Below are 25714 nucleotides of genomic sequence, written 5' to 3' on the forward strand. Positions count from 1 at the left end.
GAAAGTTAACCTGTCAGCACAACTGAGTCAGTGAGGAGAACTGACATTAGTAGCTCTGACATCGGTTTCTAAGACAGCAATTCTCGTGTAGAAAAGAAACTCCGTACGCAAGTGAACTGCAAAGGGAGAGACTTCGAAAGATACTCTGCATCTATATAGTATCAGAAAACCTCAGTTTTACACACTTATAATAGAGAGACAATGACCCAGCATTATAATAAGGATTCACAATAAAACCCACCGCAATCCTGATGCTGTAAGAATATAGTGTGCAATACTGTCTGTCTACCTAATGTACTGCATACCATGGCTCTCATAGGTTCATAGGTGTGTACTAGGCTAACGGCCCTGGAGCCTTTACAAGCCTAGCCCATAGGATTACCCTGGCATCTTGCCCCCCGACCTTAATTCCTAGTGCCTCTGTCAAGCAGAGCCACTGGAGTGATCCCGGGGTGAATTTTGTATTTCCCATCCACTCATCAAGACTTCTCGAACAGGGCCAGTGAGGCGTTCCACTTGACATGTATGGGAAGTCTATTCCATAGCATGGGCAGTCTCTGGATTATGAACCTGACCCCGTCATATTTCTGTACTAAAATACCACTTTCCTGCAACAGCTGGTCTCAACGGAGACTGGCCCCATCCACGTGACCACACACAGGTCTTGATATAGTTGTTAAAATGGCCATAGATGCACTAAAATGTTTGAAAGTATACATATATTACTAATTATTTTAAAATGCTCACTTGCCATGGTCAAATGATTTAAACAGCAGGCTTCTTTTCAGAAAAAGAAAGGAGGTATGTGCAACAGATGGTGACCGACCTGCTCAACGTTATACACTGCTGAAGTAGAAGTGATTGGAATTGTATTAACACGTTAAACTTTGTTAATGCACTTTTCCTTCACCCCCACCTATAAAGACTTAAACTTCTGATTTAGTAAACTGGGAACTCTACAGCTACACTAGACCCAGGAGAGGAAAAAAAAAAAAACTCAGATTTTTTTGGCCCATTTCATTCAGTCTTCGATCACTATACTACAACCTTAACTACAAGTTATACAAGACCGTTCCTTCTTGTACTACCGTACTCTAGTAACTGAGCACAATACTGCGACAGTAATGTACTCCCCCACCATTTAAAGCATCAGTGAATATAATGCCCAATACCATGCCCAAACTGAAAAAAAATACAATTTCTATTATGTTAACTAAAAATATAAAGTAGACAATGAAAGCCATGTATAAAAGCAATTCAAGATCCTATAACACCATATCACCAGTAATCAAATTATCAATTAAAGATGACCAATCTGCAGAAGTATTATTATAAGCAAGCAAAAAGTGATTACAACAGACCACTACAATGACCGCCTTTACTACATAAAGGTACTCATCTCAAAAAATGAGCACATCTACTACGCAAATGAAGTTCCCCTCCCTTTCTGATCTGCTTATACAAAAAACTGCTGTTACCTCAACAACAATTAAAATTATACCACGACTGATATATACTGGTGTACTCCTCATAACTAGCAGTAATAACTAGGAAACCTCATTACTTACAGAAGGGTAGCTTCACATTTGCTAATTTTGCCACATGTAAAGAAAAATAAAGCCTGTATACAATAGCTACAGTCCCATATGATATGAGCCCCTTTTATGTCATTATGGGACTACAGAACATTAACAAGAATAAGAAAACCAGTATTATACCATGACCCCCCCCCCCCAAAACGTGCACGCTGATTGGATTGGCCAGCGTGCACATTGTAAATCGAGTTATACTAATGGAAAAAGGTCCGGTCGCCCGGACTTTTTTCCATTAGTATAACTCTACTTTTAAAACACTGTCTCGCTATGTTAAATGGGTTTAACATAGCGAGACAGCGTTAAAATAAGCAACGGAGATCTCCGTTGCTTATTTTAAAGCTGTCTCGCTATGCTAAACCCATTTAACATAGCAAGACAGGTTTTAAAAAGCAACGGAGAAAGCAAGATCTCCGTTGCTTTTTACTGTTCGCTGTGTTAAATGGGTTTAACATAGCGAGACAGTTTTAAAATAAGCAATGGACATCTCCGTTGCTTATTTAAAACTGTCTCGCTATGTTAAACCCATTTAACATAGCAAACATAAAAGCAACGGAGATCTTGCTTTCCTCTGTTTTTGCTCAAGCTCTGATGTACTGCGCGGCGCACAGTACATCAGAACTGCCGCGGATGCCAGACATCTGCGGAAGGGCAGTAAACAGGCATTATACTATGCCATTATTTAAGAAAAGTAATAGTTTCTTTTCTTAAATAATGTCATGAATATAATAACTCACTTCTGGTGGGTAATGCTGTATTTACCCACGGTTGGCTTTGTTTGGTCCCTCAGGCTTCACCCTCGGGACCAAACCATGCCAACCGTGGGTAAATCCAGCATTACCCACACCCAGGCGTGGGTTATTGCTATAATTTACACAGCTACGAGATATACAGGACCGTGGCTTTCAAAATGACATGTTTCAAGAAAAAAAGCATATAAAAAAGTTTTACACCCCCTCTCCCTTCCCCCTCTTCTGTATTTATTCTGATGTCACAAATAAGACAGAGCTTCCAATGACAAGTATTTTTTTTGTTCCAAAACGTCTTTGGGGCATGTACCTCTTGCTGTCATAAACAAATCCAGTCAGTCAGCCTAGATGACAACATACATTCCAAATGACCAAATAGTTGGTAGTGGAGATCTAAACTTTGCTGTTGGCATTTTATGCATTCATCTGGTTGTGCCAGAAAATGGTGTACTGCTGGGTCACCCATCCACCCAGTGAATAAAGAAAAATAGAATGCATTTACTTATTTTACTTCAGCAACAAGCTATACATACATTTCAGGGAAGACCCTAACTAGCCATACAAAGCACTGCAACTACAAGTAAACCACCAACAGGTTATTACAGAACAAGCACAACAGATCACAGCAAGTTTCAAAACACTACCATCCTCTAACAATCCTATTCTACACCTTAATTAGATTCCCAAGAGGTCTATTACCTTAAGTATGGGCATTTAATAAGAGATGAAAATAAACACTAATAATGTCCTGGTTAATTATACTGCATGCTCCCAACTGCCTCACTTATCATTATAAAACATCATTAAAGATTCATAATACAAAACCAATGATACTAATGCATACATCTCACTTTCTTAGTGTGATTAATCTGGACACATATTTTAAATTCTGCTCTTATCAACTTACATATTTGATAAGAGTAACAGGTTTTACATTAGCATACATTTTCTGAAGGGCCTGAAGTCTTCAACTCAAACATTTATTTAGAGCTGGACAGTTTAAAGGTATGGACTGATGCATGCCATCACCCTAACTAAATTTATAATATTTATCAAGATTTATCAAGATCAGAGTACATTTTATAACTGTGGTTATGGACTACACAACTTACAGGAAAACATAAGCAGGTAAGGACATTTATTTCTTTAAAGAAAAGACATTATTTCATCTGGAAAAAAGCTGTTTCAAAAAGGTCTGGCTAACCCAGCTACATCAGTTTGTGATGAACGTAGAGACAGAAAAATGGGTCAAAAACAACTGAACAGATGAAGCATTTGACAGTTTCTCACGATTATGACATCTACAATACACTATTACTCACTTCCTGCACATGGGCAGGAACCAGTCTGCTTCTGAAGTACCTCCCTTCCTCCACTACAGCACCTTAGTGTGAGATTTTTTCCCCGAGAAATACAATTAAATTGCTTAAGTTCTCAACTCCTTCCACAAAATGCTATCTAACAAAAACAGGTGCTGATTACTACAGTTGAAATGCATGACAGATTAACTGGTGTCTGAATCTCCCAACTTAAAAAGAACGCCACAGAAGGTGCAGGTGTTAACACAGAGGGAAGTTTTTTACATTATGCAAAGCAAATCATATTGCTTAGAAACTGACTCTTGAAACCATGTACCATAAAACCCTACTAAAAGCAGTTACTGCCCTCAAGAATCGTAGACAGGACATTACTGCAGCATAAAGGCACAACTCTATCTACACCGGAATTCATCAACTGTTTCAATTCCTCCTATAATGCTTTAAATCAATCAAAAATGTGTGCGACATATATATAATATATATATAATAAAATTTCAAGTCATTAGGAAGAAGTGCTGATCCTTGCGTCATGCTTGCTATTTTCATCCACACCGGCTTTCTCGTGGAGTTGTACAAGGACAAGAGCTGCTACCAGCTGTCATCAAAGCAAAAAAAAAGAAGATTTTTGCCACTCACCAATCAGTAGTATCCACGTCCGTTGCACAAAATACACCTCAATATATGGCACTTTACTTTCTTCAAGATGATAACCACAGAAGACGGAAATTCAGCCACATAGGAAATAAAAGAAGAAAACAATAGTGGGTGCAGGTTCATCGTCTGCACTCGTGAAGGACAGACGCCACTCCTGAGAGACAATAGTGGGCGCAGGTTCATCGTCTGCACTTGTGAAGGATAGATGCCACTCCTGAGAGACAATAGTGGGTGCAGGTTCATTGTCTGCACTCGCGAAGGACAGACGCCACTCCTGAGAGACAATAGTGGGTGCAGGTTCGTCTGCACTCGCGAAGGACAGACGCCACTCCTGAGAGACAATAGTGGGTGCAGGTTCATCGTCTGCACTCGCGAAGGACAGACGCCACTCCTGAGAGACAATAGTGGGTGCAGGTCCTTTGTCTGCACTCGCGAAGGACAGACGCCACTCCTGAGAGACAATAGTGGGTGCAGGTTCATTGTCTGCACTCGCGAAGGACAGATGCCACTCCTGAGAGACAATAGTGGGTGCAGGTTCATCGTCTGCACTCGCGAAGGACAGATGCCACTCCTGAGAGACAATAGTGGGTGCAGGTTCATTGTCTGCACTCGTGAAGGACAGACGCCACTCCTGAGAGACAATAGTGGGTGCAGGTTCATTGTCTGCACTCGTGAAGGACAGACGCCACTCCTGAGAGACAATAGTGGGTGCAGGTTCATTGTCTGCACTCGCAAAGGACAGACGCCACTCCTGAGAGACAATAGTGGGTACAGGTTCATTGTCTGCACTCACAAAGGACAGACGCCACTCCTGAGAGACAATAGTGGGTGCAGGTTCATTGTCTGCACTCGTGAAGGACAGACGCCACTCCTAAGAGACAATAATGGGTGCAGGTTCATGACGCCACTCCTGAGAGACAATAGTGGGTACAGGTTCATTGTCTGCACTCGCGAAGGACAGACGCCACTCCTGAGAGACAATAGTGGGTGCAGGTTCATTGTCTGCACTCGCGAAGGACAGACGCCACTCCTGAGACAATAGTGGGTGCAGGTTCATTGTCTGCACTCGCGAAGGACAGACGCCACTTCTGAGAGACAGTAGTGGGTGCAGGTTCATTGTCTGCACTCGCGAAGGACAGACACCACTCCTGAGAGACAATAGTGGGTGCGGGTTCATTGTCTGCACTCGCGAAGGACAGACGCCACTCCTGAGAGACAATAGTGGGTGCAGGTTCATTGTCTGCACTCGCAAAGGACAGACGCCACTCCTGAGAGACAATAGTGGGTGCAGGTTCATTGTCTGCACTCGCGAAGGACAGACGCCACTCCTGAGAGACAATAGTGGGTGCAGGTTCATTGTCTGCACTCGCGAAGGACAGACGCCACTCCTGAGAGACAATAGTGGGTGCAGGTTCATTGTCTGCACTCGCGAAGGACAGACGCCACTCCTGAGAGACAATAGTGGGTACAGGTTCATCGTCTGCACTCGTGAAGGACAGACGCCACTCCTGAGAGACAATAGTGGGTGCAGGTTCATTGTCTGCACTCGTGAAGGACAGACGCCACTCCTGAGAGACAATAGTGGGTGCAGGTTCATTGTCTGCACTCGTGAAGGACAGACGCCACTCCTGAGAGACAATAGTGGGTGCAGGTTCATTGTCTGCACTCGCGAAGGACAGACGCCACTCCTGAGAGACAATAGTGGGTACAGGTTCATTGTCTGCACTCACAAAGGACAGACGCCACTCCTGAGGGGCAATAGTGGGTGCAGGTTCATTGTCTGCACTCGCGAAGGACAGACGCCACTCCTGAGAGACAATAGTGGGTGCAGGTTCATTCTCTGCACTCGCGAAGGACAGACGCCACTCCTGAGAGACAATAGTGGGTGCAGGTTCATGACGCCACTCCTGAGAGACAATAGTGGGTGCAGGTTCATTGTCTGCACTAGCGAAGGACAGACGCCACTCCTGAGAGACAATAGTGGGTGCAGGTTCATTGTCTGCACTCGCAAAGGACAGACGCCACTCCTGAGAGACAATAGTGGGTGCAGGTTCATTGTCTGCACTCGTGAAGGACAGACGTCACTCCTGAGACAATAGTGGGTGCAGGTTCATTGTCTGCACTCGCGAAGGACAGACGCCACTTCTGAGAGACAGTAGTGGGTGCAGGTTCATTGTCTGCACTCGCGAAGGACAGACACCACTCCTGAGAGACAATAGTGGGTGCGGGTTCATTGTCTGCACTCGCGAAGGACAGACGCCACTCCTGAGAGACAATAGTGGGTGCAGGTTCATTGTCTGCACTCGCGAAGGACAGACGCCACTCCTGAGAGACAATAGTGGGTGCAGGTTCATTGTCTGCACTCACGAAGGACAGACGCCACTCCTGAGAGACAATAGTGGGTGCAGGTTCATTGTCTGCACTCGCGAAGGACAGACGCCACTCCTGAGAGACAATAGTGGGTGCAGGTTCATTGTCTGCACTCGCGAAGGACAGACGCCACTCCTGAGAGACAATAGTGGGTGCAGGTTCATTGTCTGCACTCGCAAGGACAGACGCCACTCCTGAGAGACAATAGTGGGTGCAGGTTCATCGTCTGCACTCGCGAAGGACAGACGCCACTCCTGAGAGACAATAGTGGGTGCAGGTTCATCGTCTGCACTCGCGAAGGACAGACGCCACTCCTGAGAGACAATAGTAGGTGCAGGTTCATCGTCTGCACTCGCAAAGGACAGACACCACTCCTGAGAGACAATAGTGGGTGCAGGTTCATCGTCTGCACTCGCAAAGGACAGACGCCACTCCTGAGAGACAGTAGTGGGTGCAGGTTCATCGTCTGCACTCGCGAAGGACAGACGCCACTCCTGAGAGACAATAGTGGGTGCAGGTTCATCGTCTGCACTCGCGAAGGACAGACGCCACTCCTGAGAGACAATAGTGGGTGCAGGTTCATCGTCTGCACTTGCGAAGGACAGACGCCACTCCTGAGAGACAATAGTGGGTGCAGGTTCATCGTCTGCACTCGCGAAGGACAGACGCCACTCCTGAGAGACAATAGTGGGTGCAGGTTCATCGTCTGCACTCGCGAAGGACAGACGCCACTCCTGAGAGACAATAGTGGGTGCAGGTTCATCGTCTGCACTCGCGAAGGACGGACCCCACTCCTGAGAGACAATAGTGGGTGCAGGTTCATCGTCTGCACTCGCAAAGGACAGACGCCACTCCTGAGAGACAATAGTTGGTGCAGGTTCATCGTCTGCACTCGCGAAGGACAGACGCCACTCCTGAGAGACAATAGTGGGTGCAGGTTCATTGTCTGCACTCGCGAAGGACAGACGCCACTCCTGAGAGACAATAGTGGGTGCGGGTTCATTGTCTGCACTCGCGAAGGACAGACGCCACTCCTGAGAGACAATAGTGGATGCGGGTTCATTGTCTGCACTCGCGAAGGACAGACGCCACTCCTGAGAGGCAATAGTGGGTGCGGGTTCATTGTCTGCACTCGCGAAGGACAGACGCCACTCCTGAGAGACAATAGTGGGTGCAGGTTCATTGTCTGCACTCGCGAAGGACAGACGCCACTCCTGAGAGACAATAGTGGGTGCAGGTTCATTGTCTGCACTCGCGAAGGACAGACGCCACTCCTGAGAGACAATAGTGGGTGCAGGTTCATTGTCTGCACTCGCGAAGGACAGACGCCACTCCTGAGAGACAATAGTGGGTGCAGGTTCGTCTGCACTCGCGAAGGACAGACGCCACTCCTGAGAGACAATAGTGGGTGCAGGTTCATCGTCTGCACTCGCGAAGGACAGACGCCACTCCTGAGAGACAATAGTGGGTGCAGGTTCATCGTCTGCACTCGCGAAGGACAGACGCCACTCCTGAGAGACAATAGTGGGTACAGGTTCATCGTCTGCACTCGCGAAGGACAGACACCACTCCTGAGAGACAATAGTGGGTGCAGGTTCATCGTCTGCACTCGCGAAGGACAGACGCCACTCCTGAGACAATAGTGGGTGCAGGTTCATTGTCTGCACTCGCAAAGGACAGACGCCACTCCTGAGAGACAATAGTGGGTGCAGGTTCATTGTCTGCACTCGCGAAGGACAGATGCCACTCCTGAGAGACACACTACTAGTTGCATGGGAGAGAGATGCTGCTTTCACTACAAGGTCCCACTAAGCATAAAACAGGGGTAAGTGCTGAAGTACAGTGGAAGCGCTCCTGCTGACAAGATTTGGGTTTTGCGGGGAGCAATAATGGTCCCACCTACCGCACAGCTAAACCCAAACCTAAACCTTTATTGCAGAACAAGATCTTGAAGAACCATTAAATTACTTGCATCTCTACGTTTCTGCACAGCTCCCAGCAAAAAAATAAAAAAAAACAGATACAAAAGTAAAAAAAAAATATGAGGGCTTACCGGAAGACACAAAAAAAGAGCCAAGCTGACCGGGAACCGATAGTAGTACGAGCCGAGAAATCTTTGAATGTTGGTAAGAAAAAAAGAGGATCCAGCGGCAGGTGAAATCTCCAAATCTTTGGAAAAATAAAAGAAATCCCTGCTGCTGGACCCTCTTTTTATTTAGAGAAGACTAAAGAAATTTGGTTTGGGGGTGGAGGTGTTATGCAAGTGGTGGCTTGGATTGCAAGAATCCGATTGGCTGCCACCACTTGCTTTACGAAGAATTTTCAAATCCCAATTTTCTACAAAAATCTTTAATGTTACCTTAATGTAATAACAAGCTGAATCGTAACTACAGAAGGTAAATTGCACATTCTGTTACAATTTCAGCTTGTTTTACATTAAGGTGAATGACAAATCTGGAGTCTCGCTTGTGGAAGGGACTCTGAGCTAATGGCTTGCAATTTGTATCTTTTCATGGCACGTTCGGTGTTAAGCACACACGCACCATGAGAAGGTACTCGGGGTTAATGAGTTAATGTCTTGAGCCTCTTGTGTGATGACAAGTTATGTATCTTTTCAATCTGTGAGAATATGAACACACATAGCAGTTATTTACAGAAATATTGTTTTGCATTTTATCTGAGTTCGTTTTGGCCAAAACAATTAATCGGGAGTCCCATTCCTCAGAATGTGCATCTGTTATGATTTAAAAATAGAGACACACACAATATTTTTACAGCTATAGGGTGACACTTTTGGAAGGAATGTGTGTTGTGTTTTGTTTTCCTAGTGTTATGCAGTCTCAGTTTGATTGTATTTACTTTGGTGTTTTTCTCAAGATTGGGTATGTTGTGGGTAAGAATTTTTCATCTTTTTCCCAGTGATGAGAGATATTGGAGTTAGTGTATTAGGAGATCGGGGTGTGGCATGTGCAGGGCATGTGGTTGTGTTTGTTTTTGATATAATGTTTTTCAATAGGTTTTTAAAGATATATTGGATCATGACATAATGTGTACTAATGATTCAGTGTAAACCTGGCAGTAATGTAGGCAGATTGTCTGTATCCTGTTTGAACTCTGATTATGCCAATTGTATTCCTTTTGTTTAATTTGGTAGTGCCATCATGGGCAGACCCTTAGTCAGAATATAAATATGAAAACAGGTGTGTATGCTGGCTATGGACAGACCTGAGAGTATGACCAAAGCAGTTACTGGATCATTAGAGGACAGCCAACGTACCGCCTCACTTACCAAAAGTGCAGTGGACCAGACTTCGTCTGAGCAGGCAGATGGATTGTTCTGGAAGTTAATGGTTCATCATTCAAAGTGGAGTTCAGTTTCAGACTTGTCACCTTGACTCACTACAGTAAATTTGTCAGATTTGTAAGATTTTGTGTAACTTGAAATCCCAATTTATATAATTTATCTTATCCTGTACAAACCCTTATGTTTGCATCCCCTATGTGCTTGTCTTAGTGGTTCTGCTGCATTATTAGTGACAACCTGGCTTATTGACATGGAGTCTTTATAAAAACATCCTTAAATCAGTTCAAGACAATTCTAGTATCTTAAATGAATAACATACAAACCATGGATTATGTAAGTTTTAACCACACTTTTATCTTAAATGAGTAACATCCAAACCATGGATTATATATGTTTTAACCACACTTTTATCTTAAATGAATAACATCCAAACCGTGGATTATATATGTTGTAACCACACTTTTATCTTAAATGAATGACATCCAAACCATGGATTATATATGTTTTAACCACACATTTATCTTAAATGAATAACATCCAAACCGTGGATTATATATGTTGTAACCACACTTTTTATGCTTTTGAATTATGCAGGATGCAAAGTACCACTGGAAGAACTAGTGGTGCTGCTTGATGACCCTGGTGACCTTCCATTTAGCATTGTGGAAGAAAATGTGACATCACTTCAGCCGGATCCCTGTGACATCCCCCAAACAGGTAAGTAAATAGCAAAGTAGTGAACTGAATTGGTCTTACTACTCCTATCTGCCACTGGTGTAAGCAATCTGTGAAAAATGGAGAAGGATGAAGCTGTGACTGCAAGTCATGTGACCTGTGTTTGATTAGCTGCTTAGGCATTGGAGGATGTAAGAATGTGGGCGGGGCATGAAGGAAATGATGAGGCAATAACAACTCTCCTTTTCCAAGAGGAGGGTGAAAGGACGTAAGCTCTTGTGGTGGTACTGGACCTAGGAGGAAAGGCAGCTGCAACATTCTAAGGATGTGAACAAATGAAATGAGCAGTAAACAAGCCAGCTGTTGGAACACTGGTCATTTCTAAATTCACCAATGCACCTTCTTTATTCTTCTGAACCTTTTGCCAGTTATGCTGTAATGTATAGCAACATGGTTGTTTCAGAACAGTTTGATGTTCTTCATGTTTCACTGTTGCAGTCATTACATTTGGGTTATCCTGCTGGCAGGTTGCCCTCAGCCTGCCTGAATTCCAAAGTCTTGGGTCCTGCGTCGGCTGCTGTCACCCCTTCCATGACGTCAGGTCATCAGGGGTATAAAAGAAGCAACTGACGCCAGTTTCTTCAGTCTTTCTTGCTGCACAGTGCCCGAAGCAGAAGCAGTTCGCAAGTGCCGGTAGGCCGACTCCTGAGATTTTCGTGTTCGAATTTCAGATCCGAAGCCTTCAATAAAGCTAAGTACCCCACTGGGGAAACTTTTTTTCTTGCTCCAGACTGATGTCAGAAAAAGTGAATAATTGTATTTCTTGTGGAAAGCAAATACCTCATAAGGACTTTCATTCTTACTGTATTCCTTGCCTAGGCCCTGATCACAGGCCCTGAGGCACTTTCGCAGCCCCTGACGCCCATGCCGCAGGCCGCTATCAACTCCCACATGGAGTCGGCCATGCCGCTGGAAACTCAAAGTATTGGAGCCTCGAATACTATTCCCTCAGATGGGTCCGGAGTCACTGAGCAGGCACCGGCTTCTGAGGGTGTATTCAGACCTAAACATCTTTACATTAAACCGACTTCAGATTCAAATGCAAAGACTAAAACACCTTGTAAAGCAAAGAAACAAACTCAAGAGCCACGTGGTCAGACCTCTATGCCCAACAAACAGATGCTCAAAATGGCCGAAGACTTGATTACCTTGATCAGGGGTTCCCATCCCCCTCCTGGTAAGAGGCCTAGGCAAGAGACTGACTATGAATCTTCAGATCAGGTTTCTATTTCTTCTGATTCCTCTTCTGATCAGGAATATCCCCCCCCCCCCCCATGATGAATCTGATGCTGAAGAATCTATACCTTCAGCTTCTCCTCCAGAGGACTATTCTTTTGGGGAAACCTTGCATACCATGAGGGAGCATTTCCACTGGGAGAGCCAAGAATTTTCAGAATCTAAAAAGAGGCTCAGGGATTTCCTTTTGCTACCTCAACACAGGCCACTAGTCATTCCACCAGTGTTAAACATTGTAGATGATGTTTTTTCGGAGTCTAGTCTTACCCCTGACTCCTTACCTTCAGCTCCTGTTAAGCCTGACAGATATTACAGGGTTCCTGACTCTCATAAATTCCTTTTTAAAAACCCTGCTGCAGACCCAGAAACTATTTCACAGGGTCCCAAAGGAGTTAAGGCTTCCGCTGCAAAAACCCCCTACCCCCTCTGACAGAGATTCTAGGGCACTAGGTAGATGGGGAATAAAGGTTTACACATCTGCTAACTTGGCTATAAGGGCCTTAAACTGTCAGTTTCATATGCTTAAATATCAACAACATGTCATGGCATTGCTTAAACAGAAAATGTTGTTAAACTCTGAATGTGCAGAAAACAAGGAAATGCAGGATTTATTGCATGCAGCAAGTTGGAAAGCATACTCTGCAGTGTGGTTTTGATTCCCTGGAGGCCTTCTGCAGGGCCGCAGTTACGGGTTCTGTAATTAGGAGGCATGCTTGGTTAAAGGAACAAAATCTGCCTAATCATGTCAAGGTTAAATTATTAGATGCACCTTTACAGCATGATACTTTGGTGTTAAGGCAGAAGAGGTGTTAAAGAAAATGCAGGACAAAGCTAAATCTATGCAAATTGTCAAAGATTTTTTACAAGTAGAGCCACCTAGGTTTAGTAGACACTGGCTTACAAAGAATTGGTCCTTTCCTGTGTCAGACAGATCTCAAAGGGGCAGATCCAGATGCCCTAGAGGCAGATCCCAGGCACAAGGATCTTCGGCCGAGGTAAAGCTGGCGTCTGGTCCGGGGAAGCGCGTGAGCTGGCGTCAACCCGCCAGAGGGTACTAATGCCGTGACCCGGCGATTAGATCCTCAGTCTTTTTCACGCATGGTCCCGATGCAGAAGCGGTTTTGCGATAGTGCAGGTCTTTTTGTGAAAATGGTCCGAGGAACCCGGGTTTCGAACCCGAAACAGAGTTGGCTAAGTACCCGTTGAACCGGATTTTTAATTTTTTTTTCTTGCCTCTCAGTATTTTTACGGGATGTCAGATTTCTTGAATAACTGTTTTTCTTGTGGGAAACAGATGCACCATAGGGATTATCATACCTTTGTATACCTTGTTTAGGGCCTGACACGGCGTTGTTCATTGCGCTCTTGAGCTAGGTTTTAACAAGCGTTGTTAAAGAGGAGGTTAGGCTGTGCCAGGTTAGTGTTTGCTCCGTTACCGGGTATCCAAATGCCGTGGGATGCTCCGGCGTAGCTTCCTCCAAGAGGCGCTTAAGGATAAAACAGGTCAGCCTATTAAATGAGGAACGGGAGTCCGGGCCGCTCAGGCTTTAGGAACCGCAGTCCCGACGCCAGTTTGCCAGGAGTGTCTATGGGAGCCCAGGCGGCTTATACTCTTAGGCTGAGTGCGCCCTCAGGGCTATACTCTAGGAGGGGGCTTCTCTCAGGACTGCTCCCAGGCTGTAGTTAGGGGCCTGTCCTTCTGTTGCCAAAACAGGTTTGGGGTAGGCTTCTTTGCCTTCTGTGGGGGCTTCTCCTAGCATTTTTGCCAGCTACTAGAAACATATGCTTAAAATGGCAGAAGATTTGTCTACTATGATTAGGGTTCCTATGCCCTGATAGAGGCCTAGGGTGGAACCCGAGGTTTGATAGTTTCTTCTGATGTTCCGAGAGGCCAGACCCTTCTGTGGAAGATTTACAGGAGTATCTACTTATTCTGATTCTGATGTGGATGATTTCAGGAGCTCATTACTATCTGATGAGGATTTCCATGATTCAGGAACTTTTACATTCCATGAGGGGAGCACTTTTAAATGGGAAGGCCGGGATTACTCTGACTCTGTTTTTAGGCTTAGGGGTTTCTTTGTTTTACCCCACCATAGGGAGGCTTAGGGAGTTCTTTGTGCAGAATGTGGTGGAAGATGTTTTTGTTTCCTCCTGTATTGAATGACTCTTTGCCTCCTGCTCAGTTAAGGGTGATAGGTATTATATTTGCTGCCGAAGCTGTAAGCCTGGACCAGATTATAGGGGCGGACCCGAAGCTTATTTCTCAAGGGCCTAAGGGTGTAAAGGCTGACCCAGTTAAAAATCCTCAAGGGCCTGTGATAATTTGGCAAAGGGGGAAAAGTAGGTGGGGAAAGAAAGTGTATACTTCTTCCACTCTCTAGCTAGCCATGGAAGCTTTGAATTGTCAGTTTCACATGCTAAAATAATTGTCAGTCACTCCCTTTCTGAAATTTGAAATCTAAGGTGGATGCTTTGGCCGGAAGGTATTGTCTGTAAGAGTTGCTGGATTTAAGAGTTGTGTCTTTTGGTTCATGGGTGAGCAAGTGTTGCAATGTGGTTTTGATGTGTCTTTTGGGCCTCCTGGGGTGGCTGCTACCAGTTCTGTTCAGCCATGAGGCATGTGCATGGTTGAAGGATCAAAATTTAGCTGAGCATGTTAAGACAAGAGTTTGGATGATTTGCTCCAAGTCTGATGTGTTGTTTGGTTGCGCCTGGCCTGTGGAAGCAGTTTTAAGATGGAGGACAAGGCTAAGTCTATACCTGCAAACTGTTAAATTTTTGCGGAATTTGCAGCAACCAAAGTTAAGTGGCCTGCTAAGGATGCTAAGGGGTATAGTCAAGCCACAGAACAGGTGAGTTCACCTGCTCAGACTTCTGGTGAGGGCAGGGGTCAGTCCTTTAGTTCTTGTGGCAATGAGGTGTTTTTTCCACTGCCAGTCCTTCTGGTTCACGTCTGTGGCTTGTCGCTATGGGAGGAAGCCTGTCTCTTTTTCAAAGAAAGAATTTTTGATCTAATTACTCCAAGATTCATGCCTGTTGGATATCATTCACCGCGGTTACAGATTTTATTTCCATGCCATGCCCCCTTTACAGAGGCATGTTGATATCATTCACTCAACAAAGAAAAGCCTCACGTCCAAATTTTACAAGGTTTGCCAAACATAGGGGCCAAGCAGCCGGTACACCATGAGGGCTGGGTTTTTATTCTGCGCCTGTTCCTTGTTCCAAGAACATTCACCTGCAGTACGGGAGACCAATTTCCTATCTATCTAAGGGAAACACTTATCTGGACATTCCCAAGGAAAAGATGTTGGCGTTACAACAGCTTTTACACACACTCTGCTGGGCAAAGATCACTGGATGGTAACTTTTAGATCTCAAGAAGCTTACCTTCATGTGCCTATAAGGAAGAGTTGCAGGAAATATCTGCGGTAAGGAGAAGGAAATTCTCATTATCAGTTCTCTGCATTGCCCTTTGGCTTATCTACTTCGCCTCAGTGTCCACAAATCGCTCTCTGCCAGTGATAGCTTACTATTCACTTCAAGAATTCAAATCTATCCTGCCCTGGGCGACTGCCTGATTCTACTGGCTGGAAGTTCAAAAGTTCTTCTACAGAACCTGGAATATCAGTCTACTTAGTGCGAAGATGCCTAGGGTATTCTGTGAGAATAAATTAGTCAGTCAGCAACCCTCTCAAGACATGCAGTTTCTCTAAATGAGACTGAATACAGCAGCAGATGGCCTTTTAACCCCGGACAAACAAAGAATGTATGCTTTGCTTCCATCAACTATCTTTTCAGTCGTTGCAACAAAAGAGGACAGTCCTTCAACATTAGGGTTCATGGCATCTCTTGTATTCTGGTGCTTCCCAATGCCAAACTGCATATGAGGAAGTTACAATGGTACAGGAAGTTATGTATGGACACAGCACTGCCAGGATTTGGACACTGTCATTATCTGGATACCTTGCCGAAAGGAATTCTTGTGGTAGACTCCAGGAATGTCACTAAACAAAAATTTCCTCTGTGACCGGCCAGAGGCAAGTCAGATTTTAACAACAGATCAAGTGACACAACTTGGGAGCTCATCTAAATGGAAAGTGAGCTCAAGACAATGGCCTGCAGATTGCTTGCATCTACATATCGAGATGTTAGCAGTCCAAAGATAAAAAGGGGCTTTCAAGGAGTTACACTTCTTCCAGGGCAGGTGTTGATTCACAACAGGCAACACAACATTCATGTGGTACATCAACAAGCAGGCTTCTTCACAAGCATCTCTATGCAGGCAAGCAATGATTTTATGGGGAGGCCTAGCGTAAGCAGCAAGGGGAACACATTCTTATCCTCTATGCAGGCAAGCACAGAACTCCTTGCTTGAATGTGTTAAGCAGGCAAATCATGGATCCCCACGGTGGAAACTGGATCACAGAACTCCTCAGGAAACTGACAGTGTCATGGGGAACTCCACTTCAATGCAGGTTAAGCTCTTCCACTAAACCACCAGCTGCCAAAGTATGGCACAAGGGGTTTCATCACCTGTTCGCTTCCACTAATGCTCCCAGCTGCCAAAGTATTGCACCTTCATGTGTATGCCTTTCCACACTCTACCTCTTCTTCCAAAGGTACTGTTAAGAAAGAACAAGACAGGCCAAGGATGATTTTGATATTAAAGGTAGATTGGCCTGGCAGCACTGGTAGGCTCACTAGGGTCTGGTAAAGCTCCACTCCATGGCCTTTACCACTGATTCTACTCTGTTATCTCAGAAGGGCGGTTACATCTGCTCAATGTCAAGAAGCTACACTTCTGTCATCTAACAAGGATCGTTATTCTGTCTGTTGGCTACAGCGGGTCTCAACTTCCTCAACGAACACAGCGGAGTGATTATGGAAGCTAGAGAGCCTAGTACACAAGGAAAGTGTATGCAGAGAAAAAAGGAAGCTTGATTTTTATTTTTTGGGTACAGCAAATTTGAAGAGATTTTTTAAATTGAGTATTTGAGGTGTGGCTCTTCAATATCTTTTAATTTTATTGGACAAGGTCAATATCTATAATACATAAGATTCATGCTGCAACACATTTCAGCTCACTATTCATGTGACACCTTTGTTTTTCATCTTTTGTTCAAGCTTGGTTTCTTAGAGGGCATCCTTTACTTAGAGAACTAGAAGTAGAGCTCCCTACTCCTGCTTGGGCACTCAATTTTGTGTTAATCCTGCTTGGGATACAACCTTTTTTGAGAAAAACTTACTCTACAACCTTGATATTTGTCATGGAAGACTGCTTTTCTGTTTTGTCATGGAAGACTGCTTTTCTGTTGGCTACCAGCAGAGCCCTTATGGCGGTAGAGCCCCAGGCCAGTCCATAGGTTTTTGTATATTCGCATTACTAATCTTCTTTTATGTATAAGGTGGTTTCTCCTTGTGGCTTTAAACCAAAACTTTTAGTGTGCCCTACGTTTTTGCAGATCCTCAAATTTGCAAGGGGAGAAAGATTTTTTTGCACACTTTGAATGTACACAGGCAGTGCGTTATTATTTATTTAAGCAGGACTAAGGATTTTAGGCAGTCTCTCAGCAGTTGTTGTTTTTGTTTTTGTTTTTGCTTGCCTTTCTCAGGGCAAGCCTGTCAAAACAAACTATTTCTAGGTGGATTGGCTTTTTTTTTTGCATTTGTTTTTTGCATCCCATCAAGGAGATTCAGCTGGGATTGAGCCCGCACTCATTCCACTAGGGCTACGCCACTTCAACAGCATTTCTAAGGGGGGTGGCAACTAAGGATATCTGGGAAGCAGCTCTGAGGAGTTCAGTGTTCTCTTTGTGTGGGGCATTATCACCTTCCCTCTACTCTAAGTCTAGGGCTGGTTTTGCCACAGCGCTGTACAACAAGGCATGTTGTCAGCTCCTACTTTTTATTTTTATGATTCCTCCCCCTTTTCTGCTTCTGCTTTGGGATTCTGCCCAATAGTCAGGACTGCAGGAATGGAAAGCGAAGAACACAGTTTTGTACCTACCATAAATGTAGATGTTAGAGGATTCCCAGAATCCCTCCTTCCCCTCACCCTCCTAGGTTCCCTCTGTATTGTGTAGGTGGTTGTGCTTATAAATTTTTGTATATATATTTTTTGTATATATGTGCATGTTTTTGGTGCATGTTGTTTTTGGGACTTTTTGTTTAGTCTCTTCTGACATGGGGGGCAAGAAAAGACTGAGGATAAGGCGTGGGTCATGCGGTAGTACCCCCTGGCGACTGACGGCGTCAGTCTAATGCGCTCTGACGGCGATCAGCAGCTATACCTACTCTGGTATTGGGACGCTGGGCGGACTATACCCAATAGTCAGGACTGCAGCAATGGAATCCTCGAACATCTACATTTATGGTAGGTACAAAACTGTACTTTCATACAGGTCAAAGCAATGGGGTGCTTCTACCTCCAAAGTTGGAGAAGACAAATCACAACCATACAGGAAACGGTCCCAGTGACTTCCCCCTTCCTGCACTAAGCACTTCTCTCCTGGCAGCACCCTTAGGGGGAAAATTAGCACTTGTTGCTCAAAATTGGCACATTATAACCCAGGACAAGTGGGTTCTAAATATCGTGTCACAAAGTAACAAGTTCCATTTCCATACCCTGCCAAAGGCAAACGGCTGGCCAGATCTGCCAAAAAATCAATGAGCAGAGGTGCAAAAACAAGTCTCATCCCTCATGGACATGTGGGCCATTCAACAAGTACCAGAGTAAGAGCAGGGATGAGGATTTTACTCAAGACTGATGTTCATCGTGCATACAGCTGCAGTCATTACAGATGGCTTCTCTGCCATCAGGCGGGTCCTCGGTCGGCCGAATTCCAAAGTCTAGGTCCGGCGTCGGTTGTTCTCACTTTCTTTCCTGATGTCAGTGCGACAGGGGTATATAAGACACATCTGACACCATTTTCTTCAGTCTTTTTTGCCGCACGGTGCCCGAAGCAGAAGCAGTTCGCAAGTGCCGGTCGGCCAGGTCCTGAAATTACGAAAATTTGGAAACCGAAGTCTTCTTTAAAGCTAAGTACCCTGTTGGGGAAACTTTTCTTGCCTCAGACCGATGTCAGACAAAGTTAACAATTGTATTTCTTGTGGGAAGCAAATACCGCATAAGGATTTCCATTCCCTCTGTATACCTTGCTTAGGCCCAGACCACGACGCCTCGGCTGTTGCTTTTGTGCTACTTTCAATAAACGCACTATTAAGCCGTCGGAGTTCGCCCAGCACTTTTTTGGTAAAGCTTTTAATTATAAAATGTCGTTGGAGACTCCGACTACTGTTTTGTCCAAAAAATGCAAGGACAAAGACCGACACGCGAGGTCCGCGGTCTCCACCGACACCACGCCAAAACCGGCTACACGTGGTCCGGTTCTCAGCAAGGCGCCTACGCAGCCCCTGACTACTGACGACACTTCTCTGGCGGTGTCATCTGTAACCGAGACCGCAGGTTCCTCGGCCCACACCTTGACTACAGCTACCAAAGCCACTGTGAGTGTTGAGCCTCTTAATGAGGACAGGTCCACTTCCACCCATGGTGTCTTCAGACCTTCTTCCTTTACCAAATCCTCAAAACAAAGGGGAAAGGCTGCTACATTCCTTAGACATCCATAGACAGCTGCGTTACTATTTGGACAGAACAAAGCCTTTCAGGAAATCAGAACAACTCTTTGTGTCCTATGCTGTAGGAGCTCAAGGGAAGCCAATTTCCAAACAGACAATTTCAAAATGGATAGGCCACTGCATACGGTTTTGTTACTCCTTTCATGGTAAATCTGTGCCTGCAGGCATCAGATCCCACTCCACAAGGGCCACAGCTACCTCTGCAGCCTTCCTTCTTTCCTCAAAAGATATTTTGGAGGCAGCCACTTGGAGTTCTGTGCATACCTTCACTAAGCACTACCACCTACCTTTATACTCCAAAACTAGAGCAGGCTTTGCCACTGCTGTGTTGCAGGGCATTCTGGCTCCTCCCAGTTCCACCTAGTGCCTACCACCGTGCTGTGAGCTTTGGGATTCTACCCATCTGTAATGACTGCAGCTGTATGCACGATGAACATAGTACAGTTTTGTACCTACCATAAATGTAGATGTTCGAGTGCTAATAAAGCTGCAGTCCAGGTTTCCTTCCCTCCTTCCCCTCTTGGTACAGTCCTAGTGGCTAACTCCTACTCTTACAACCTGATTGAGTTATCCTTCTATGGTGTATTTGCTTGCAACTAGTGATTTTTGATTATATTGCATTACATGTTTATATATAATACATATATATATATATATATATATATATATATATATATATATATATATATATATATATATATATATATATATTGCCTTCTTTCTGGGGGCACCTGACATCTGGGGCAAGAAAGACTGAAGAAAATGGCGTCGGCTGTGTCTTATATACCCCTGTTGTACTGATGTCAGGAAAGAAAGCGACAACAACCGACGCCGGACCTAGACTTTGGAATTCGGCCGACCTAGGACCCACCTGACGGCAGAGAACCCATCTGTAATGACTGCAGCTGTATTAGCACTCGAACATCTACATTTATGGTAGGTACAAAACTGTACTTTCTTGGTACCCAGAAAGGACAAGGCCTGGAGACCAATATTGGACCTTTCTATTCTGAACACATTCCTGGTTATACCAAATTCAAAATGTTGACTTTGCAGCAGCTTCTGCCCATGCTAGGCAAGAACGCTTGGCTTGTGACTTTAGACCTAAAAGAGGCATACCTGCATGTCCCAATCAGACAGTCATGCAGAAGATACCTTAGATTCAAGCCTGGCTCAATGCATTACCAATTCTCTGCACTGCCCTTTGGCTTATCTACTGCGCCCAGGGTCTTTACAAAGTGCCTGGTACCAGTAATTGCATTCTGCAGACAAAGAGGAATACAAATATACCCTTACTTGGACGAATGTCTAATTCAAGCAGAGAACAAGGATATTCTTCTACAGCATCTGGCATTTGTTAAAAGACTTCTAACATGCCTAGGGTACACAGACAACGAAAAGAAATCAAAACTAGTACCCTCTCAAGAGATAATATTCCTGGGTGCAAGCTTAAATACAACTGCCCAGATGGCTTATCTCACGCCAGACAAACAAAGGCAACTGACTACCTATTTCAAAATATTGGCAACAAAGGCCCAGTTATCTGCAAGAAAAATTCTACAGGCTTTGGCTTCATGACATCCTGCATCTTACTAATTCCATATGCAAGACTGCATATGAGGAAACTGCAATGGTACCTAAAAAGTGTTTGGATTCAACATTGCCACAGCCTGGAAACAAGGATTACCCTCATTCCCTGCCTGCAACAGGAGTTTTGATGGTGGGCAAAGGCTTGTCACCAGAACAAGGGACTGCCATTCACATTAGCCCCAGTCTGGCAGACACTAACAATGGATGCATCAGATTTTGCCTGGTGGGGCCCTCATGGCAGGAAGATGCATTCAGGGCACATGGTCCTCAAACCAAATGCATCTACATATCAGTCAAAAAGAAATGCTAGCTGTTCAAAATGCCCTGACAGCCGTCATGGACCTACTTCATCCGGGACAACTACTGATAAAGACAGACAACACCACGGTCATGTGGTATATAAACAAGCAGGGGGGCACACATTCTTACCCCCTTTGCAGACTAGCCCATGGCTTTATGTGACACAGTTCATCTGCAGGCACAATTCCTGCCAGGAAAGGAAAATACTCTGGTAGACGAACTAAGCAGAAACCTCATGGATCCCCACGAGGGGCAGCTGGATCCACAAATCTTCAGCATGATCACAAGGAAATGGGGATGCCCGGACATACATCTGTTTACCTCCCCTCACAACTACCAACTAAAAAGATTCTGCACAAGGACTTATCACAGACAAGCATGGAAAGTGGACGCCCTACCTTTCAGCTGGAAAAACCTATCAATATATGCCTTTCCCTTACTGCCTCTCCTCCCCAAGGTACTCCTAAAGGTAAGACAGGAGAAGCCAAAGATGATACGACGACTGCAAACTGGGCACCATAATCAACTCTCTAGCTGACACAAACATCCTTCAAAAAGGTCTTACAGAGACAGATAACTGGTGCCAGCGCCATGGTTTAAAGCTAAATGCCAAAAAATGTATAGTCATACCCTTTGGCAAAAACAATGTGCCCACAAATTACCACATAGGCGGAAACCCATTAAGTACAGAGAAAGTTATTAGGGACCTGGGGACCCAAGTTTATAGCAATCTCTTCTTTGAAAACCACATTGCCAAAGTGGTTAGAAAGACCTTCTACATAGCCCACCTCATCACAAAGGGTTTCACATCTAGATCAAGAGAAGTAATCGTGTTCTTTATTCATCCCTCATCAGGCCCATCATAGAATACAATGCCTTTGGGATGTACCTTACCCGACACCTGCAGCAATTAGAAAGACCCCAAAAGTATCTCACCAAGAGGATCAAGGTCTCAAACAGATGCCATATGCTGCTCGGTTAAAACTCCAGCTCTACTCAGTTGCATACCACCTACTGAGGCGATCTATGCCTGACATACAAAGCTATGTCAAATCCAGAATTAATGGACATGCTCCACCTCAGTAAATCTAAATCCTTAGAGCCACACATCACTGAGGGACTTGAACCTCAGCACAGAAATAAATAGAACTTGCTGGAGGGACAGGTTCATAACCCAGAGGCTCCCTCGCCTGGAATAGAATTCCAGTTCATGTGAGGCAGAGCACCTCACTGAATCTCTTCAAGAAGAATCTCGATAAGTGGATGGGGATCATGGTTTTTCCCAGGATTACTCCGTGTCACTATTAGACAGAGGCACAGTAAACTAAGCCTTAAAAGGCACAGTATACTCAAATCAAGGGGTGGCGTAAGCCATACAGAATCGGGCTATAGGCTTATAATTGCCCCAGGGCAGATAGCCTAGTATGAACGGTACTTCAATCCATGATACTCATGCCAGAGGCTAATGGGTCACTTCGCAAACAACTGATCCTCAATCCAGCTAGGACTGTACCTGCAGAAGTACTGACTCTCAGAAAAATATTCAATAGCGTGGTAAGCACTTCAAGGTTTAAACCTGACAGCCTTAAGGGGATGCATGTAATTCTCAAGGACGCCTCAGTCAGAAGCGAATGTTCATTTTGGACCAGAACCTAGATCTGGAGAGTGTTTCAAAATGGACAAGTTCTATGCATGTGGAACTAGAGCACAAGTATCTGATAAGCCTATCCTCAATTTTGAATATTCCCATAGTCAGTGGACAGGCAACTCTTCTTCCTGATAAGATCACCTGCACATTTGGCTCTACAGGAGGCACCTTCAAGTCTTCTCTTCGAATACTCTTTTAGCTGACTCAGAGCCTCATGCCCCTTTGGGAGAACCACTTTACAAAGCATGGACCCAGATGCTATTCTTGGAAAACTACAGTTATCCATACTGCCTGTTTCAAAGCACATTCTACACATAAATTTATCTGAAATCCACTCTGACAAGATGGAGTTCTCATCTCAGAATGGCCTGGTATGACTTATCCATGTACCAAACAGGACTTACCTTGGGACTCATCCCAACATTACTATGTAAGGCTGACTGCAGACAGTTTAAGCCTCTTACATAGAATCTTGATTCAGTGTCCATGCCACTATACTCAAATGCTCACAAGATCTCAAGTGAGGCATTCATCCATTGCTTTGGCACGCACAGATTACCAGTCAGATTCTTTCTCAGATCACCTAAAGGACTTCTTACGCAGAGGAAGCATCTAAACTAGTTATATGGGCCAATCCAATGGAAAATGCATAGCTCTCAGACACTCTACTTCAACAGTGGATATTGCCACGCAGCTTTCATCATATTTCACAGGCATACTCTCCAAGGGCATGCATTGATTCTACAGCTCCAACAACTGCATGTGGGAGTACAACTCAAAAGACATGGGATGCACAGTACATCTACCTTGAAAACAATGATCTTGTGGCTCATTACTCTAAATCAGGAAGTTTTGCCAGCAGAATTCTGCAGTGTACAGGCAATACTGGACTCCTAATGGAAATGATCCATCATGATTCAACCTAGCTCATGCGAACTACCAACATGAATGACTGTTAGCATTTGCATAAACATCAAAGTTTTCACATTTATGTAAAGCATGTACAAGTGTAGTCTACTTTGCAGGAAATCTTCAGTACAAGCATTTCGACGCCTCCTCCTTTTAAATTCTCAGCTCTGCAGGAAACAGGATCTTGATCTGACCAAGATGTGGTGTATTCATGCATGAAGTTATGGACTCATGGCTCTGTTATTCCATCAACTGTTTTACTCAACTAATGTGCTACTTTTCATCTGAACATCTTGCATACTGTTACCAAATGGCTCTTCTCTAACCAAGATAAGGTGACAGCAGGACTAGACAAGATTTGATATGCAGACTAATGGCAAGTCTCTGCACATGGATTCACCAATGTGATGTTTACTGACCAGATATAATGGCTCTTAATCTAGACAGGTCCAACTGTCATTTTCATGCTCACAGTTAGCTATAGCGGACAATGTTTTCACTCTTCAGCAATTTTTAAGTGATAGACTAGACTTACAGGTTTATCCTGGACTAATTGTTGGAAAATGCACTCCAACCAGGTTAGTGCAAGCTTGGCTTTAGTCTAACTGTCATGGAAACTGTTTTTTCATACTCTGCCAGAGTCTTTCACCTATGCGTATCACTTGTTTCATAGTATTGCATCATTTCTAAACCATGTAATCTAATGCTCAGATAGTCCTTATCATATACTCATCTAATATATACCTGTATATGCAGAAATATAATTTTAGGAAGTGCATTCTTAGTCAAACAGATTACTTGATAGTAAGGTTTCGATTCACTATTGTTATTATCTTATTATATAGGTCTCAGGGCATAGTTTATACTAACTATATTCTAATATGATTATTACTATTATACCTGTGATTATTACTCAGATTATAGTATATATAATAATTATTCATCACTAGCATATGTTGTTCATATATATCTAAATGTGTAAACTAAATTATTTATAAATGTATTGTGATTATGACATACTATTTTATATATATCATATATATATATATTAGTATGGTATATTATACTAGGTTAACTATGATATATATATGATATATTTCATATCTATACTAATATATGTGTAATCTATATATAGTAATATATATATATAGATAACATATTGTAAGTTTATAGTATACATAATATATAATATATAGATAATTGTGAGTAATTATCTCTATTTATAGGTGTTTTATATAGGTTATATATATATAATATATATGTATGATTGTATATATTATATATGTGTATATGTATTTAATTTTTGATTTTACCCTGTTTAGGGTCTTCTGACATCTGGGGCAAGAAAAGACTGAGGATATGACGTCGGTCATGCGCATTTATACCCTGACGTCCTGGCGTCAGTTTAATGCGCCATGACCGGCGTCAGCCATATACTTTGGTATTCGGGCCGACCGAGGACAGCGCTATACCCAAGTGTAAGGACTGCAGCAATGTGGATCTTCGAACATCTACATTTATGGTAGGTACAAAACTGTACTTTTCCTCCCGGTGCTCCAGTTTCCTCCCACGTTACAAAGACATGCATCTGGAGCATTTCTCCCCGGGCCTCTGCTGAAAATTGGCTTCCTTCCAAGTCATTCTTTCCTGGTTAATAAATGTTA

General features: G+C 44.0%; 1 protein-coding gene across 1 annotated transcript in view; it reads left to right on the plus strand.

Moving 5' to 3' along the window:
- Window positions 1-25714, plus strand: part of LOC122808409 (zinc finger protein OZF-like) — a 283089-nt gene that overhangs the window by 217669 nt on the left and 39706 nt on the right. The window contains exon 3 of the mRNA XM_044079375.1: window positions 10583-10705. Within this exon, the coding sequence (XP_043935310.1) occupies window positions 10583-10705 (123 nt within the window). The remainder of the gene's footprint in view (window positions 1-10582; window positions 10706-25714) is intronic.

The sequence above is a fragment of the Protopterus annectens genome, chromosome 1.part1 (assembly GCF_019279795.1).
Source record: "Protopterus annectens isolate FY-2018-M chromosome 1.part1, PAN1.0, whole genome shotgun sequence".
NCBI lineage: Eukaryota > Metazoa > Chordata > Ceratodontiformes > Protopteridae > Protopterus > Protopterus annectens.